Source organism: Falco cherrug, chromosome 9 (genome assembly GCF_023634085.1).
Source record: "Falco cherrug isolate bFalChe1 chromosome 9, bFalChe1.pri, whole genome shotgun sequence".
Lineage (NCBI taxonomy): Eukaryota > Metazoa > Chordata > Aves > Falconiformes > Falconidae > Falco > Falco cherrug.
The window spans coordinates 27,331,996-27,351,382 of NC_073705.1; the positions used below are offsets into that span (position 1 = coordinate 27,331,996).

A 19,387-nucleotide genomic window follows, 5' to 3' on the forward strand; every position below is an offset into this window, starting at 1 on the left:
GCTGGAGGAGCGAAAGCAGCCAGGGCACCATCCTCTGCAGGATCCTAGTGATCAACTGGCCCTGCTCAGAGGGAAACAGGGCCTGAAGGAGAGAGCAGAACAATGTTTTTCAGCTGGGGACAGAAGACCAGCAGCTTCGAGTACCATATTCCAAGGTGCAGAACCGCTATAGAGCCTGACCTCAGGATAATGAGAACAAAAAGATGTCACTTTGAGTTTAGTGCTACCAATCTGAAAAACACTTCTGTCTGCCACCTGTACCATGCCACGGGCTGGAGGCAGCCTTCCGACACCCCCTTCCTACCCCCGCAGCTCAGGGAAGGACACCGGGATAACCTGGCATGCCAGGTTTTCTCCTAGAGAGGCTCTGGCATCCCCAGGTTCAGCACCCAGCTTCTAACGGAACAGCAAATATGCACAACCAGACCAAAAAGCTCAACCGTACCACCTGGGACCCACAGCAACAGCATCCCCTCGCCGTGGCCTCAAGGACGCAGCCATGAAACTAACCACGGAGGAATGCAACCCAGCATGCAGCCAGGCTCCAGGACAAGAGCAAGACACAGAGTGGGACTGTCTGGGGGACTCTGCGGGAAGCTGTGGGTGTCTCCAAGTCCCCTGTGCTGCCAACATATGGGGAGTGAGGCCAGCAGCACCACAGAGATCACATTGACAAGAGTCCTGCAACTGATGGCCCAAGTATAACAACAGAGCAGGGATGAGGGCGGCTTCCCAGCCCAGCTTGCAGTGTAGGGCTTGTCCTCTCTGCTGGTCAAGTCAGGATGAAGGCTGCTCTCTCCTCTGTGCCACGAAAAGACAGAAGCCCAGCTTCTGATCATGTTAGTTAAGCTCATCATTTCACTGTTGGGCCAAACCAACCCTCAGTAGCCAAGGCCCAGGTACTTCTTTGGGTTTATTTAGAGCCCCAGTGTCCAGCCAGGCAGCGGGGTGGGCAGCGAGCCCAGGTCTGTACCACGCTGAGCCTTTCAGCACACGCCGGGTTTCTGCTTCATGCCAGCTGCGCGCAAGGCAGCACAGTACGAAGGCAGGAGCCCCTCAACACTGGTCAGACGTCTTTGGAATGAAGTCTCAAGTTACCATCACAACACGGGGTACTCTCTGCAGCATCCTTCCCCACCCCCCAGCCCATCTTCTACCGGTAATCCAGACACTGGATAACTTGACAACTGGTACACAGGTACTAGTTTTAAAACCACAGATGCGTGTATTAGATATCATATAAAATATGGTACATCTTTCATGTGGGAAGGATTTCTATAGATAGTGTATTTCAGCACAAGGAAGATGCACGTTCCAAGGGGTCTTGGAGAAGGCGGTCGCGTTCTCCACCATGTAGGATACTTACACAGGATGCTTGTGAGGAGACAGCGCTGCTCTTTGCCATCCACACCCCCACACCCCTCGGCTGAGCTCTGCAGAGATCACAGGAAGCACCACTGCTGCCCAAGCAGCCCCTCGCACAAAGCCACCTCTTTGGTTTTCTTTGAGCTCATTTGAACCAGAGCCTGACAGCACCAGTGCCAAAATCTCATTCTCATCTGAGCTGGGCCCTGAAGGCTAAGAAGCAGCCACGGGTGACGTCCGTGGGCCATCACTGGCAACTCGCCCTGCTCCCCCTGAACTTTCTCCAGGTCTGTGGTGAGTGCAAAGGGCCATGTCCTGAGACGCCTACTCTTGCCAGCTCCACCCGCACAAAAAGGCACTTAAAGAAAGTAAGAAAAAAAACACCACCGACAAAAACAAACCTGTGGTGAGGAAAAAGGGAGTAAGCCCAGGAGAACAGAGGAGGAACAGAACAGCAAGCACAATGTGAATGAGTGGCTGACCCCTCTCCTAAGGGGGCTCAAGAACCGCAAGCCTTGAGCAGCCAGCTCCAGCTGCCCCGCACAGGTCTTGACATCATCCCATCCCTGCTCAGTCTGCGGCAGGAGCATGCGTGGGGGCAAAAGGAGCATGAGAAGGAACTACACACAACTACAAGTTTGCAGAAGAAATGGAGAGCGGTGGAAGAACCTGCCCCGTGGAGCTCGCTCTGCTGGTGCAACTGGGCGGGGGAAGCACATCATCCTGCCCCCCCAGCCTCAGGGCCCCGCTCCCTGGCCAGCCCAGATACCCTGCCAGCATCCCTCGCCCCTCTGCAGGATACCCCGTCCTGAGCTCCTCCAGGGCAGCGGCCTTCAGCACAGGAATTTCAGGGAGCGGACAAGCTGGGAATAAAACAACAATCGCTTTGTAAACTCTGGAGGGTCTGAGCTTGGGGTCCATAGAGAGGCCAAGGCTGGTTTGCTAAGCCCACCCTGAGCCCCTCTCCACTCAGAACTAGTGTGCTTCGTATGATCTCCACATCACCAGAGTCAGTCTCATTTGGAGAAAGATTCTCACTGGAAAGCAAGAACATTCCTTCACTCTTTACAAAGATTTGGCAATACACAGAATTAAAAAAAAATAAATCATAGTTAAAACAGATTCAGGTTCATTTCATTTAAAGGAAATTCAACCAACAGGAGTGTAAAAGTTATAATTCACAGTTGTGCATTTAAGATATTAGTGTTGAAAACCTCACTTCAAAGAACTCTTGTGCAAAATTGTATTGACAGTAGAAACCATGGCTAGATGCCCTCCCAGCCTCCCCCGGCCAGCAGGCCATCGTCCACCCCTCTGCCTGCCCCCGGAGGCAGCCGGATGAGGGGAACAAAGGCGGCAGTAGGAGCTGACATAGGAAGATGCAGTATCCTTTCTGCGAGTCAAAGCCTTGCCGAGGTCTGAGGTCAGGTCCAACGATTCCCAAAGCCACCAGCTGGTGCCCTGCGCCATGGCAACGGCTGGCAGCCCTGCCACGCATCCTTATGGCACTGCGGCACGGCATCTGAGCCTACCTGAATATAGGCAGGCAGCCAGCAAGGCAGCGAAAGCATAGCTCTCTGGCAGGACACCACCTGCAAGGGCACAGACTCAGATGCTGTGGCATCTCCATTGCAGTCGCGGCAGCCAAGCCCCAGCGCCGGCAAATGCCATCTGGAGGCTCAGAAGTGATCCTGAGCTGGGCGCTGGGCTCCTCTGCTTGCGATGGTTCCCACCACAACGGCTGGGAACCCCTTGCATTTGCTAAACAGTAAAACTGTAAATACCCTGAGAACAGGGAGACTGGATTTTTTCCCCTCCAGGGAGAGGACCATGCTTTGTTCTTCAAGCTAATTAGCAGTAGCAGCTCCTAACCCCTCTGGGTCAGGTACATATTTTCCATATGAAACACATCTATAATCAACTATTTTTATGGAAATTATTTCACTTCCCAGTACTGGATCTGTACAAATGATGAAAAACAGTCATGCAAAAAATTGCCTGCAAATTTTGGAACAATGCAGCATGGGCAGAAGCAGGAGGTATTTGCTTGGGATCACATGGCTTTGGTTGGAAAAATTGGCGCTTTTTTTTTTCTGCCCTTTTTTTTTTTTTTTAAAGAAAAAAAAAAAAGGGAAACACACACTGAAACAAATCTATAACCTGCCATAAGAAGCAGAAGTCAGATCCAGCGAGCAACCTCAGCCCAGAGAGAAAGCCACCTTTACTTGAGCCTTCCCTCCTTCGGCAGGTTTGACAAAACGGATACTGCATCTCAAGTTCACCACTGTGTCAAACACTTCCGACAAACTTTTACATTCAGCAACATTAGATTAAAAACTGGCGAGGCAAATTTCTCGCCGAGGACAAACATCGTAACATCTCAACATTTTGCTTTGCAAGAAAGGTGCAATATTGGCAGCTCTCTGGGAATAAGCAGGGCTTGGGGTCAGGTCAGCCCGTGCCAATGCTGAGCTGCGTGCTCTCAGCGGCGGCAGGCTGGCGCACATCAAAGCAAGGATGGAGACCAAGGAAATGCTTTTAGAGGGAACTCAAAGTTAATAAAAAGCTAAATGTGAGAGTAAGGTTTTGAGGCCCCGTTTCCTCCTCATTGGGTGCACAAGTTACATACCGTGCAGTTTCTATGCCCCCTTGTGGGGACTTCACCCTTGCAGGTGGCTCCAAGGAAGAAGCGTACCTTTCCCATCGGGAAGGACAGCAAAAATTAGGGCTGCTTTCCGAAGCCAAGAGAGAGAGGAGAAGAAACACATGCAGACCCAACTGGCTCTGACACCACGCACGCCAGTTTCCTGCGGGGAGATCCTGCAGCAAAATATTGCACCTTTCCAGCCACTGTTCACAAAGACAGACCACGGGAACTTGCAGCAAGTGCCTTCCCCAGCCCGCGAGCAGGAGAGACAGGGCGGGCATGCAGACACAGAGAGCTGCGCAGCTGCATTTGGGGCTGGGGGCTTCTTTGAGGGCCAGATGAGATTATCTGGGTGTAAAGAAAGGAAAGGAAATGCTACATAGCCAGGGGCCATGAAAAGGCCTCAAAACAGAGAAACCACAATGCCTGATTTATTAATCACTCTAGATACTGAAGGCAACATTCACATTTTGTTTGAGACAGCACTGGAAGGGGAGAGGATGGCCAGGGTGCTTTTCTTTTTTTTTCATTTGAGAACTTAAGATTCTGTCTGTGGGAGTGGGAAATGGGTGATGCACAACTGCTGCAGGTTGCCTCTTGCTTGCACCCAGTCTAGTCTGCATTCAGGTTTCTGGGGTGAAGGAATCGGTTTCTGTTGCCCAGTGCAGGGTGCCCTGCACTAGTGGCAGCTGGGTGGGAGGCTCTCTGCTCTGCTACCACGGTAATCCCTAAAACGGCTGTTAAAAGGGGCAAGAGAGAAGGAAAAGCACTAAATCCACTCAAAGGAAGGAATGTGGCTAGGAACAGCCTGGAAACGAACCTCTCCGAATCCCTGAAGTGCAATACACTCGCGTCTGGGAAGTTTAGTTTGTCAGTTCTTGGAGAGGAGAGGATGGTCCCGACTCCTCAGCAGAGCCCAGCCTTGCACTGGCAGAGGTTTATTGTCACCTGGAGGATGTACTTTGGGTGTAACTGTAGCAGCAACTTTTGTGTTAATACTAGAGATTGAAGGAAGGACGGGCACTGATATTCTTTGTCATTTAGCAAAGATTGCACATCCGTTCTGGCCAAGATAACGGTGTCCAGACCGCTACAGCACAAGAGTGCTTAAAAGCTTGTCATTTTGGGGTGCACACATTACTTCACCATGCAATTGTCAGGAACACCAATGAAAGATCAGCCCGTTACTTCACTACGGAAAATTACACCTGGATTTCATGACACCAGACTGCAGTTTCGCTAACCAACTCCTTCTCCCCCTCAGTATCATCTTCAACATACACAAAGTTTTTGGATGTTAAAAAAGTGTAAGTGTAACAACGCTTCTGTGTGCTTTACAAAGAAACCTTCTGAAATTTGAGAGATCATTAAATACCAAAGTAACCACTCCTTCCCTGAAACTTAACTGCAAGAATGTTAACAATACTCATCCCTTGGCCCTCCAGGTGGCTGAAACCAGAGGTTCCTTGAAGCTTGCTCATTCTTGGGACACAAATAACATACAAGTACCAGTTACTAACTTCTTCAATAGGGCAACAAAAAGGACCAGAGAGGGGTGAAAAGAGGCCTAAGGACATTGGAGCCGATTCACAAAACCACAACAGAGCCCATTTGAGGTTTGGGAGGGACAGAAACAATTTAAAACTCTGCAAAATACTTTTTAAAAACATGATCTCTCTTGAAAAAATAACTGGAGGAGCTTTTAAAACTTCTCCATATGTGTTTGAGAAGGAAAAACCCAACAAGGATCAAAAATACAGATAAAAAATAAACACGATTCTACTTTGCAAGAAGTATTTTCATCGTTCTCAAGGGTGGCTCACCATTCCCAAAGTACGCCTGGGGCTTTAGTCTCTCTTGCTCTTTGCTCCTTTCTTCCTGTTTCTTCCTCTTCTGCTCCCAGAACGGACGCAAAAGTCTTTGGTCTCAGAACACTGGATGCAGCACAGTGTTGCAAGCACATACTAACGGTGTTCACACTCGGGGAGGAGGCAGGAAGGAGCAAGGTCTGGTCCTGCTGAAGAGATGGGATGGGTGGGTTGTGGGGAGTCAGCTCCTAGATGGCTCCTTCACTGTGCATACTGTGGTTGGGCTTGTTGTGAGTCACACAGTTCTGTTCATTCAGCAGGTTTGCTGTCTCGTCTGGCAAACCATCATGCAGCTCCGTAAGAGTCAGTTCGATTTTAGTGTTTTCACTGTCCGAGGACTGAGGTGTTTTGTCCATCCGGGATGCCATCAGGGCATTTTGGTACTGCTGTCTTGAGATCTGCTCCAAGAACAGAAGGAAGGAACAAAAAGAGTCAGTCACGCTTTTGTGTCTCCCATGGGACACACCGAGAAACTAGTGTGCCCTCCCTTTCCAGATGATCACACTTCAACCCCCGTTCACCTGTTTCTATAAAACATCCCTGCGCTTTGCAAGCCTAGGGCATCCCAACTCAACACCACAGCATGGTGACATTTCCAGACAGGGTGGAAGCACTGAGCTGTGTGATCACCATGCTGTTCAAAGGCAGGGATTTATTCCTATGCAGAGATTTTTAAATCAGATCTCCATTTCCTTCTAACCATGCACATTTTTAGGGCCAGAACCAGAGTTCAGTGAAGTCTTTCTCCCAGCTTCAACGAGCTCCTGGTGAGGCTCTAACAGTCCCTATTGAGCCAGAGGGTACAAGCATTACTGCTCTTGTCTAGGCCAGTCAATGCAGCAGGACCTACAGCCTTATTCTAGTACATAAGGACATCTGATTCTAGAAAAGACCAGGATGTCCGCAGAGCCGAGTCCAAATTAGCAACCCGTGAAGTTTTCCACTGGTCTCTGCAAGAGCTGGCTGCAGTCAGCGGAACAGTCATGACAGGAGCCGGCCTAGAGCAGAGTGCTGCTGCCCACAGTGCCCCAGAGGCAAGGAAGCCTGTAGCCCCACGTATCCGGATATGGTGGTAGAGGGGAGAATTCCTTCTGGAGCCACAAGCAACCAGCCCTGAAAATTCCTCCAGGTCAGCCTTCTCAGCCAGGACAGGCAGCAGGATGCACGTGCACTGGCAGCCCCGTGCGCTACAACAGCAGTGGGTTATCTCAGCAGGCAGGAAGGTGGAAGAGGTGAAACGACTTTTAGAAAACTGTAAGTTTTCAGTAACAGCACAAGAGAGGGACTGGAAATGGAGAGAGTCAGATGGACCAGGTCACAACTCCAAAAGCAAAATCCAAAACATGCACGAGCAGGTCACAACCCTGGTTTACATGGTGTTAAATGAATAAATGCCCACATGGCACAGTGAAAACAATAATGTTGAGCACTCTGTCCTATATGTAAAGCAGACTGATGCAAGAAGGGATGCGCAAGTCTGATTGCAGAGATACCAGACAGCTTAGCATTCATTAGCCTCAGTACGAACACAGTGAGAGTTGGAAGGACTCCACAGAAAGCGGCCTAAGATGAGCAGCTGCTCTGTACAGCAGATTAGCCACTGAAATCTGTAGTGAGAATCACTGGCCCAGTGATAAATATTTACTGATCTAAACCTTGGAGGCTTGATCCATCCACCAGTACACTTGCATCTGTCAAATTTTGAATGCAACACTGTAGTCTACTTTAAAAATTTGGCTACAGATTTAGCATTCTAGTATCTCTATTCCACATTCGTAATATTGAATTAACTTTGACAGATTTTGAATTCACAAATCATTTGAGTTGCATACAAAGAAACTGTGAGTGTGCACTTAATTTAAGAAAAGCATCAAGGTCAACTTCTGGCCATGGGACATCAGCTTCCCTGGACGCCCAGCTGGGCTGAAACTGCTGCCAGCATTAGCTGTGCCTCAGCTCAGCTAGATTTCCTATCCCACAGGAGTCACAGACATTACAGCGTGGGATGCACCATGCTGGGGGACAGAGCTGTATCCATGCAGCAACTCACTGGTATTATGAGACATGAGCCTAACATGTGAAGTTAAGATAAAGAAAAATGTCCAAGACTTCTCCAAGCAGAAGTAGGATGGCAAGTCAGAAAGTAAGATCAAGAACCCCAAACTGAAACCAAAATCAAAAGTGAATAAAGACTGCAACCAACAGAAAATGTCTCATCCTTTAGAAAAGGACACTGTCTGATAATGAAGGGTCTCCATTTCCGATGGCTCCAAAGGCTTCACAAGGATACATCTTTCATAACTAAAAGCAGAGAGAGATTATTTTCTACAATCTTTCCTCGAGGGACCTGAAATCCAGAAACTTACATGACCAATCTACTTACAAGCCTAAATGAGAGGAACAGTGAAGACAAATCAATGGACAGCAGATACTGGCAAAAGGTAATTTCAAGCGATTTTTAAACGGCTGCTTTCATAATCCTATTTACTCACAGAGCAGTCTATAGGGACCTCCCTTCCCCGGGCTCTCCATCCTACCAGCCAAGCCCAGCTTTCCAGCAGGGCCTTTCTAGCTTTTTTCCTACCTTGACAAACTGAATGTCTGTGAGCGCTTTCACTGAGTAGTCTGGAACATACACTTGGAGGAAAGATGCATTCAGCTGGTTGTTGCTGCTCCCTAACGTTGGTGTCACTGCATCGATGCGATCACTTCGGTTTAAAGAGTCTGAGTGATTCAACCCGCAGGGCCGAGGTGGAGACTTGTTTTCGGCTGAGGAATGGGCAAGAGCAAAAGATTTCTTAAATCAAGTAGAAAATATTTAAAGTCACCAGTTTCAAAGGGACATAATATATTGCAATGTAGCACGAAAGAACTGCAAATACTTAATCCAGTCATAACTAGACACAGAGCTAAACAACCAAATTACCCTGAAAAAGAGTACATTTTGAGTCCAGAGGTGGTAGCCGACATCACAGAGTATGCCTTAAACAAACCTGGTTTTGTTTTATGTTGCAATGGCCATGCCCTGGTCACAGTGCTTTAGCTGATGAGCGGCAATGACCAGAGAAAGGTAACTTCCCAAGACTCACTTACAGGAGATCTTGATAGCCAGACCATGCTTAATAGATATTTATTTTTCTTTCTTAATGATTTACAATCGTAACTCCACACCAAACCTTTCATCCACAGTCAGTCCCAGTCAACCCTCACCCCCGCTTTTAATCCACCTGGTACCTACATATGCCTTGTTCCCCGAGTCAGAGCAGACGTTTTCAAAAATAGTAAGAGTGCCAGAGTCCTCAGTGGACCAGAGTGCAGTCCACATGATGATTACTTCAACATTTCCACTAGTACCTCCCAGTGCTCAAAGGGACAAAAATTCAGTGAAGGAGCGCAAGCTCCACGTGGTACACACCAGCCAACAAAACAGCAAAAACAGTCCATGCTACAGAGAAAAATCCGTGTCCAGGAAAGGAGTAAACTAGAGACATCATTTTCCATCACCAGCCTTTAAGCATTGCAGTGTTTCACTTGAAAAACCTCGCAGCTGTCCCCTGCAGCTATGACTGGCCACAGTTTATCCCAAGTAAACGTGCTTTCAGGAAGCCACACACATTTTGCATCCCCAGCTTCCACCCACACAGTCACCAGGAAGACAGGAGGGAAGAAATACATCCTAGGAGAGATCCCAAGCCCTCCTGCAGATGGGCTTCTCCCTGGATGCACACACAGTACACACTGATCAAAGAACTGTCTTTGGGACTGGTGAATTTTTGGATCTTGGTGCAGTTAAATTTCATTCAGCCAGACCAAACTGAAACCCGATGTAAATTGTGCTACTTACCATGTGACCCCCACTCTCAGCTGAAAGATCGTTACCATATAATCTTAAGAGACAAAGTCTCTTTGCACAAGTCAGCAACAGTATCCTTGCAAGCTTTTCAAATTCTCCTTTGAAGACTTTTCTATAGATAAACTTCTAAAAAAAAAAAAAAAGCACTACCTAAAATTCAAACCTACCTCTGTCACTTAATGACTATACATATAATCTCTGCTTGCTCAAATGACACAGCCTGTTCTACATCTCTGCATCCAGCCTCTTCTAAACCTAACGCCTTAGGTGCTTCTAGAAGCATGGCAGAACTGCCCTGTTTTGTATTTCCCATTTAAAATCCCTCTGATGTCTTTTCCTTCAGTTTTCAAAAAGGGAACAGAACAATCCAGGTTCTGACAACGCGGCCGTTTTCCTGCCATTTCTGCAGTGTGGAGGTAGTGCAGGTCCCCATGGCAACATGAAGCACAGGCTTGGGGGGAGCACTCAGAGCCCTGCAAGGTTTTCCTCCACACCGACTTGCCATCTTGAAAGCCACAGCAGGCTGCAATAACTGCTGCCAGGAGCCAAAGCTCCTTCTGCCTGCAAGGCTTGATGCTGTAATTCCCACTGGAGAACAAGGAACTGTGAAGGCTGAGCGAACTTGTCCTGTCTGTCCCACCTGCGTACACAAAATAACAGCTGTGTGTGACGAGAACAGCATCACTGCTGCTCGGGATAAAGGTTTCTGTCTGGAACGGCTTTCCACTACTGTGACTTATATCTGCCCTTTCGTCTCACCAGGGGCCTTATAGTACATTACTAATCAGAAACAAAGGACAGACAGCAACATGACAAAATATATTAAAAAAAAACAAACAAAGAAAAAGGACAGGTGAAATGAAAGGATGGAACAAAAAAATAGGATTACTAAAAATCTGAGGGAAAGAACTTCTGGACCACGTACAAGTTAGGGAGGGAGAAGAAGAAAGTTAGTTAACGAAGAAGGAAGGACACGAAAGGGGCAGATGACAGAACACCAGGCAGGTCCGCGTCTGCAGAACGGCGCCCTGCCAGCCCAGACCCGGACAGACCTTTTCTACCCAGGTTTCCCCATACTCTTCACCTTTCAATACAGGGGATAAAGAGCACAATCCACAAGACAAACATCAGTACAATTGTATAATGAATTTGGGCATGACCAGCAGCCTTTTTAGAAGGACCCAGCAGAAGGTCCAAGTTTCATCAAAACTGGTACCACACTGTCATAGTGACCAGGCTTACCATATCAGTTCCTTTCAAAGGAGATTCTTCCCATTATTATTTTCTGTTATTATTTTGGTTTTGGGGGTTTTTATATGGGGAAAACGCTATGAAAATATGCTTGGCATTTATATTGGAAACAACCTGCATGTGCAAAGTGTACACTTATTTGTAGCAAGGAAAAGGAAAAAGAAAAAAAAAAAGATGACCTGGCAAAACAAAAAAAACAAGCTAAAAAAGATAATCAAAGCCGCTGAGCTTAAAAGAAAGCCATCAGGTACTTTAATTAAAGAAAGATTAAATTTCTCTCCCTTCTTTGAAGTTTAGCAGCAGGAAACTTCAAGAGGGCAGGAAAAAAATCCCCTGCAGGGCAACAACCTGTAGTTTGCTTGGAATGTGCATGAGACTAATTTAAGGACTGATGGTGAAATACATTTTTGTAAGTGAAAAAAGAAGAGGGGAAAAATACAGGAAGCAGATGGTGAAAGTCTATGAAACACATGATGTGTATTAATGTTTAGGAGATGTTTCGCTTAAATATGCATATCATTATCTTGTTTGCTTTTAGGTCTAGGGAAAGACATTTCGTCCGAAAAAGAAAACTTCAAAAAGAAGAAATATGTTCACTGTGGCCCAAACTATTTTAGGATTCTGCTCTTCCTACAGACTTTCTAGGTTTCTATTTTCCTCAGCTCCTCTGTGCATGCAGTGTCTGCACAGCTCACTTCTTGACCCTTCCCAATTTCCAACCACTCAACCACATCTCAGAACTCTTTTTGGCTCATTTTGCTCCCTCCTTGGTCTCTGCTCCCCAAAGGGATTTCTATGTCAGTCAACTTGGTTATTCAGCCAGGAAAGGTCTTAAGCAAAATGGGAACCAGAAAACCCCACAGGAGGTCCCACAACCTTCTTGCACATTCCATTGCAAATCAGTCCACTCAGTACATCCCTGTGCCAGTCTGTGGCATTAGCCTCACCGAGAGAAAGCTCATAGCTTTTGAGGAATTGAAATGGCCAGACTATACACAAACCATAGAATTCACCCATATGAGAATGTAAGAATTCTTTCATTAAAGAAGTTTTCCTTTTATGGCAGTTTAACAGCAGCCATTCTCCTCTGCCAAATGCATTTTCTTCAGAAAGTTTTAAGCCTCAGCTGGGGGAAGAATACCTTCTTTTAAAAAAAAACTCCCCTCTTAATTTTCCACCAGCATACACATGAGACTCAAGAACAAGCACACATTACCAAATACATTTTCTTCAAAGCGTTTTTAGTTCTTCCCATTTCAGTGACTCTGTCGTGTTGCTACCAGTTACCATAAACAAAAGTTCAGGATACCTACCTGCAAGGCATAACTCTGTGCTGGACTTCTCCCTAACAAGCAAAGGGGTCAGATAAATACAGACTGCAGCTGACTTTTTATGGCATCAGGGCAGTCACAAGAATGGTGAAAATAGAAGCATGCGGATTTACCTGGAGAACCTGCTGCTAACAACTCTGTTCTGCTGACAACAAAGGTACGAGACAGGGACAAGGGAACTAGAAGAGGGAGAGAAAAAGGATGAGATCACGACCAGAAAGGCGGCAGCTATCCACACTCGACAGGGGAAGGAGCCAGTTCACACATTGAAGAACTAAAACCAAAAGTGCAAATCAACTGTGAAAAAGTAAAGGGTTAAAACACAAGCAAAACCAAAAAAGACAATCAAACAATTTTAGGAATAAACCAAAAAAACAAGCCTAAGGAATTACAGTGAAGTGAACAATTTTCATTTGCTAATTGGAATGGTTATCCAACAGAGAACAGTCCATGAAGGTACACTCAGTCTTAAAATAGTTCAAAAGGAGCAGTGGTGCCCATTCCAGCCTGGAAAGCAAAGAGTTAAACAAGCTTTCACGGGTGCTGTTCCTTGTGGGAGTCAGACAAAAACAGAAATAAAGCCAAAAGACAATTCACAGTAGTTCAAGTCTTCAGTAAAGTGTCAAGTGATACTCCAACCTCATCCCTGTCAGGATGGGTACTGTACTGCTCATCATTACTGCAAGTCCCTCCCCAGCTACAGTTAAAGAAAAAAGCTTCACTCTTTTATTGCTTTTGAGGGGGGGAGGGGGGGTGTCTGTGTGTGTGTGTGTGTGTGTGTTTTGTTGTTGTTGTTGTTTGTTGGGGATTTTTTGTTGTTTGGGTTTTTTTAAATGTTTTACTCTTCTATTACTGACTTAACATTCCAGGTGGGAAGAGCAGGCATATGAAGTCTATTAGGACACACAGAAGAGCAGGAGTTTTCGCTTGTTCTGCAATGACTTACACTTTCACTGAACTTTCCTGCTCTTTCCCAGTAACAGAAATTTATTTTTATGAGCTCATCCTAACAGAAATCTCAGGATGTTGTAAAACATCATAGAACAAATTCTATAAAGCCTGGAGGGAAAGCCAGCAATATGAGGGATTTGCTACCGGTAACAGATAACCAGTCAAAGGTAAACAAATCCAAGGTTGGTCAAGATTAATTTAAAATAATTAATTTAAAATCCTTAAGTCTGAAACAACAAAATCCAAGACGGATTTCAGGGTATGTGAAGAGGAGATCATTTGACCTCACAGGACTTGGGGCAACTTGGGGCATGGTTTTGCGGAGTGTTTGCAACATGAAAAAAAAAACCAAAAACCCAACTACATGAAAACATTCAAACTGAACAATGCTGTCAAAACAGAGATGCCACAAGTGATTTGCATAGGTCTGGTAAGAGAAGTGACCATGCCTAATGCAGCTCTGTGCCTGGCCCAGATTGCAAAAGCTGAGCTGCAAAGCTGAGGGTATGATACAGTCGTACTCACATGTGTCACGATTCCTCGTGAACACTGCTGCTATCGCTCAGATAAAATCCACCCAGTGCTCTGCACGCTCTCAAATCTGTCAAGCCTCAAAAGGTGTAAGCCAGAGTAATCAAACTGAAGTGCACACAATTAAGGAAGAATTAGTCTTGCCTGTAGGAGTGAGTTCACACGTCCAAGAGAACTGCTGTTGTCTGCAGAGTTTAATAAGGCTATATCCACAACTTATAAAATAATTTTCATTTCAATGCTGTTTGCTAATGTACATACACATAGGTACGCATACACAAAGGGAGTGCTCATGATTGTACAATTAAAACAAGCTGCCTCTCAAGTGGAACATAAACCTTGCTGCAACAGGAGGACACAATTTCAGCATGTAAAACTTCTCATCTCTAAAGCTGAGCAAGCAGCTTTGGGTCAGCAGATGGCCAACACCAGCAGCAGCGCCCCAGCTCTCCCCAACAGGGCTGTGGATTCCCGTTGAGGTTGAGATCTTAGTGGTGACACTGCTGGCACCAAAACACATCACCAGATACTGAAACAGAACACTGGAGCCTACTTTCGGTGGATTATAAGACAATCCCCTTAGCTGCTCCTACCAGGTGGTAGCTTGTGCACCAGGAATTGGCTCACACCTTGCCCTCAGACACCAGCTCTCCCCCTCGACGATTTCTTGTTTACATTCCCACACAAGCTGAGAGGAGCAATCGCCTTTCTTGCACCTTTGCCCTCCTCTTCCTCAAGAGAGCTTCAGAAACCAGACCCATAAAGCGAACCATCCAGCTAACAGGGCGGTTGTACATCGCACCGCTAGATGTCCCTCTGCCACTAATTATTTATTCCCGTTAATTCAATCCCTATAACCCTACCCGTGAGCAAAACTACAAAGCTGTCCTCCAGTACCAAACACATCACTTGCTAAGGCCGACACTCTCATCCTCCGGGTGCTGGCAAGCCACTGCCAGCCACTGGGTTTCGGAGTCGGCGCCAGCATTGCCACCAGCCCCAGCCCTCCCAGGGACACCGTGCCAGGCGGGCAGTTTGGCTGGCGGGGAGGGATCCTTTACACCAGTCCCACAGACGGGGCGAGGGGCTGCCCTGCACAGCCTCCTGCCGCCGCACTCATGGGACGGGCAAGCTGGCGCAGGAGCACATTCCAGAAGCAGAAGGTAAGAGGACATACCTGGCGATGCTGTGAGGGCCATCACCCCATAGTAGGAAAAAGCACCAGCTTCAAACTTCATCCCCTCTTTCCCAGCCTCCACTTCCACTTTCCCCTGTCAAGGAAAAGGAGAGAGAGCTGCAATTAAAAGGGACTGTAGGTCTCGAGGCACAAGACCAGACTGGAGCCCTGAAAGCTAGTTTTGCCTGACATTCCCTAAGCAGTGTCACGGTCCCTGGAGTTTTTAACGGTGCCTGAACAGGGACAGACCCTGGAGGGCAACACGCTTTTGTGCCCTGAGCTACCTTGGTCTTTGGTGGCCTGTGGCCAGTGTAAGTCCCTGCAGAGGAGCGGGATCACCCCACCGCTTTGGGGTGGTACTACTGCCCTGCCCCAAGCGCTGCCAGGCTGCTTTCCCTCAACACAGAGTGAGAAAATATTCCCCTGGTATCACAACAAGCTTATACGTGGAACAGTCATCTGGGGTCTCGAGACACCTAGTTATTTTGGGCCACAGCTGACATTCACAGGAGGAGTACCCCCTGACACAAACATCTGGAAGGGAGATGAGACGCGACACGGAAGGAGGCTGTCTGCCTTCAGCGATGAGATTCCCACAGACATGAAGCACTTATTCCTGAAGGAGCAGTCTTGGGGCTACTTTGGCTTTCTCTGTTTCTAGCAGTTTTACATATTCCAGCACCCTTAACTTAAGACCCTGCTCCTTCACAGGATTTTGCCTAGAAGGACCCTCAGTGCTTCCTAAGCTGCACAAACCCACAATTACCACACAAGTGCACCCATTTCTGATGTGGGCTGAACCAAATGTTTAACATCACATCGCACAAAGGACTCTAGAACAGAACCCATCACATCAAACATAGCTGTAAACATCCCAATCACTTTGGTTTACAAGTACCCAAAACTAACTGGCTTCTTACTGGGGCCTGGTTTTCATGTCCATCCATCCTTACTGGCGCTGCACTGAGAGTTACACCACTGCACATGGAAGAAATCTCACACAGCTTTCAGGCTGAACTACACAAAGGTTGGGATTTCAGGCAAACAATGTAATTACCTGCAATGCTTTCCCTCTGCCTAGGCTGGAAAGGGCAGACAGACTGCTCACCCCACGTGTACTAAGTAGACTGAACATCAACTGGACACAATCGGGTCAAAGTCAGTCCAAAAGGTAGGTTTTATTTCTATAGGTTTATTTCATTAAGCAGCATTTAAATTAAATAATCATACCTTTAACTTTACAGTACTGTACTAGGGCAGAACAATGTGAAAAATGAACTTAAGCTGTATGAACCCTGATACCAAGTCGATTTGTTGTAACTGTTCCAGATGAGAAAAACCACAAAACCCACCTAGCAGGAAGACAGGGCCTAACTCACAAATCCACTTTCTGCTATCACAAGCAACGACTTCATATAATCCCTTTTAAAACCAATTTCACTCCACAACACAAATAAGTAGCTTATTTGTTCATTATAAGCCTTCCAAAAGGTACAATTTCATCACCCAGGCAAAGACTGGTTGTAAACAGAGCTCTCAACCTACTTACTGCTGGTAGTTATTCACCAGCCAAGATCAGGTCTCCAAAATACATACAAACCCAGGCTTTGATCTTCACATACAGTCAGTCTGGAGTTAGTAGCTAAACACAAACTAGTAATTAGTAGTAGGAGTTGAATTTCATTTCCAAGACCATTGCTTTATCAGCACACACAGCACTTCCAAGCTTACCAGTGGTGGCCATATGAGGACCAAGCATGCTTGGCATAGTCACAGCAGCTGAAACATTATTAAAAATTCCCTATGCATGCTATTAGATGTGTTCTGCCCTGTTGAAATGCACGCACATGTGGTTTCTGGTTTTTCACTGCTCAATGTTCTAACAGGAGTTTTAAAAAAACATGATTACAAAAAAACCAATCTCAAACCGCTACAGAAGAACCTCCCATTAGCTAATGGAAAAGTTGTTGCAAACAGGTGACATGCCAGCTAAACCAGTAACTCTACAGAGATTAAATTGGTACAATTAATGCACAGAATACACATCTAACTGTGTTCTGGCATGTGTTTACTGTGAAGGTATTCTTGGTCTTTCGACATGAGAGAGTAAGTCCAAGTCCATTTCAGTAACAAAAGCAGAGTATTTACCTCCCCTTGATCCTTGCAGAACCAACCCCGTTACCATTTTTGTAGTATCTATCTACTGCAAGATGCACTTTTCCAAATGCATTATATAGCCAGCATGTTGTGTTTGCTAAATATCTATCGATTGCAGAATAGCTCAGAAAGAAAAGAACAATCAGTTCCATCTCCCATGTCCTCCATTTACATCTTCACAGCATTACCTCATTCAGGAGCATTACCTTGCCTCTGGAATATTTCAGATTGCAACAATTCAGTACATAAGAAGAGCAGTTAAAGAGCTACCAGTGGCTCCTTAAACCCTTGAAAAACTACCTTTTTTTAAAAGATAACTGCATTAATCCACAATATCCTATTCCAGTGTTTTCTTAATTGTTTATCACTGATAGTTTAAACACACGCCCACACCCTTTTTTTTTTAAGGCAGGTTAAGGAAGATTTCAAGCCCTGTGTTACAACTCTAACTACAATGCTTGTGTTCTTACAACCAAACCCAACTTCAGTTATGCTGGATAGAAACATAAGCACTTTTCCAGCAAAATCTCTCTTAAAGGACCGTTCCTCCCCAAAAAGTACTGTTTCTGGTAAAGCTTTACATAGCCATTCAAACATTCCTGTCAAGTAACAAAACCTGGGAGATGCCAGCACTGGAAGCAATCCTGTACAGAACAAGCAGAAAAACAGTCCTTCCACACCACCTAGGGCTCCAGTCTAAAAACCACCCAAAGGGGACAGGGTGAGTGCTTGGATGGCAAGGTGCCCAGTAACCACAGGGGCTGTGGCAGGAGGTGGCATCGGTTCAGTAGATGGCGCAACGTCCCCACGGAAACCTCCACTGCTTGCAACACCACAGGTACAGAGCTCAAAACTTCACAGAAAAATGTCATTCCTCTACACATTCAAACTCCCCGTGCCTCCTTTTGCAAGAGGAAAAAAACACATGCGAGAAAGGATCCTGGCCAAACTCCTATGACATGCTGGTTTTTGCATGCCAAGCGATGCCAGCTGTATGCAGGGATTCCTTTGCATTCCCTACCCTAGTGATACCTAAAGCATAAGTAATTTCCAACAGATGACTGGAAGTAGCAAGTGCTGTCTACCCTTTGCAACTGGTTTAACTGAGGCTGAAAGCAGCCGAGTGAGCTCTTCAGGGCTGGCAAGGCCATAAAGGAGGCAGGAGCCGTTCCCAGGAGCCACAGCTTCATTCCCACATTTGAAAAGACAAACTCAACAACTGGAAGAGGTATAGAGAAGGATATGTCAGGAGATGAAGGATTTTGCACGTATCTACGTAATCATATGTCTGACCTGTAAAATGAGAACAAAGTAGTCGACGGGCTTGTTTCGCTGGTAGAGGTAGTGTTCTGGGGCTTTCTTGTTCTTCTCATCGTACTTCAGCTCCTGGATGACGTTGGGATGTTTTAGCAGCCTGAGAAGGATCTTCTCTGACATCTGGGATGGACCAAATGCTTCTACTTCTATAACACAAGATACAACTTGGCATTACACTTCATATGCCTGGCAAGAAGTCAGCAGTACTCGTTAATAAGCATTTGCCTATAAAAGACACACAGATGCAGAGAGATCCATTATGGAATTGCAGGCTTCCTGTCTTTTGAGACTGTTAGATATGTAAGGGGGAGGGGAAAAACCAGCACACCCCAACTTTCATTACTGAAGTATTTTTCAAAACAACCAAAACCCATGTCTTCATCTGAAAGGGAAAAGAAAAGGCAGTCTTGCCCTCTTGAGAGTTCAGTCACAGTTGTATAGGCTCGTTGGAGAGTTGTATAAATGGAAGAGCTTTACAATTGGGGACAGAGAACCTCTGAATTTGTTTTTTCCTTCCTCAAAAGGTATTAAAAGTTACCACATCGCTGCACTTTTTCCAAAAATAAAAAATATATATATTAAAAAAACACTGTTTGGGGCCTAGAAAGTTCGCTCTAGATAGATCTTCTATATAAATGAAAGACACAGCTGGGGCTGCCACAGTTCATACGGGAAGTTACTCAAAGTGAGAGACAGTGCAGGTCAGTTCAAACCATGTGGGATTAATGCCTGAAACACTGAACACATCCCCTATGCACTTGCTCTTCAGTGTTCCAAACAGGAGCTGTTTGAAGCAGAAAAGCTCATCCTTGTGTGGGAGATTTAAGCCAGGGACGTCGAAATTTACACATGCAAACTGATAAGCTGTCCTAACACCTCATTTCAGAATAGGACTGTAAATGACCCAGTACCTTTCATCTGCTAAAGATACTATTCTCA

At 46.1% G+C, this 19,387-nt stretch overlaps 1 protein-coding gene across 4 annotated transcripts in view; it reads right to left on the reverse strand.

Moving 5' to 3' along the window:
• Nucleotides 1-1,199: 1,199 nt before the first annotated feature.
• CNNM2 (cyclin and CBS domain divalent metal cation transport mediator 2) overlaps nucleotides 1,200-19,387 on the reverse strand; it is a 125,459-nt gene continuing 107,271 nt past the window's right edge. Inside the window, exons 4-8 of one of the 4 annotated variants that reach the window (XM_005437253.4) lie at nucleotides 18,425-18,594; nucleotides 14,975-15,068; nucleotides 12,429-12,494; nucleotides 8,465-8,649; nucleotides 1,200-6,278 (exon numbers count right to left, since the gene is read on the reverse strand). In XM_005437253.4, coding sequence (XP_005437310.2) covers nucleotides 6,069-6,278; nucleotides 8,465-8,649; nucleotides 12,429-12,494; nucleotides 14,975-15,068; nucleotides 18,425-18,594 — 725 coding nt within the window. In that variant the 3' untranslated portion in view covers nucleotides 1,200-6,068. Of the gene's footprint in view, nucleotides 6,279-8,464; nucleotides 8,650-12,428; nucleotides 12,495-14,974; nucleotides 15,069-18,424; nucleotides 18,595-19,387 lie in introns of those variants that run through there. The other 3 variants (XM_055720600.1, XM_055720601.1, XR_008733865.1) reach the window with 3 other exon arrangements.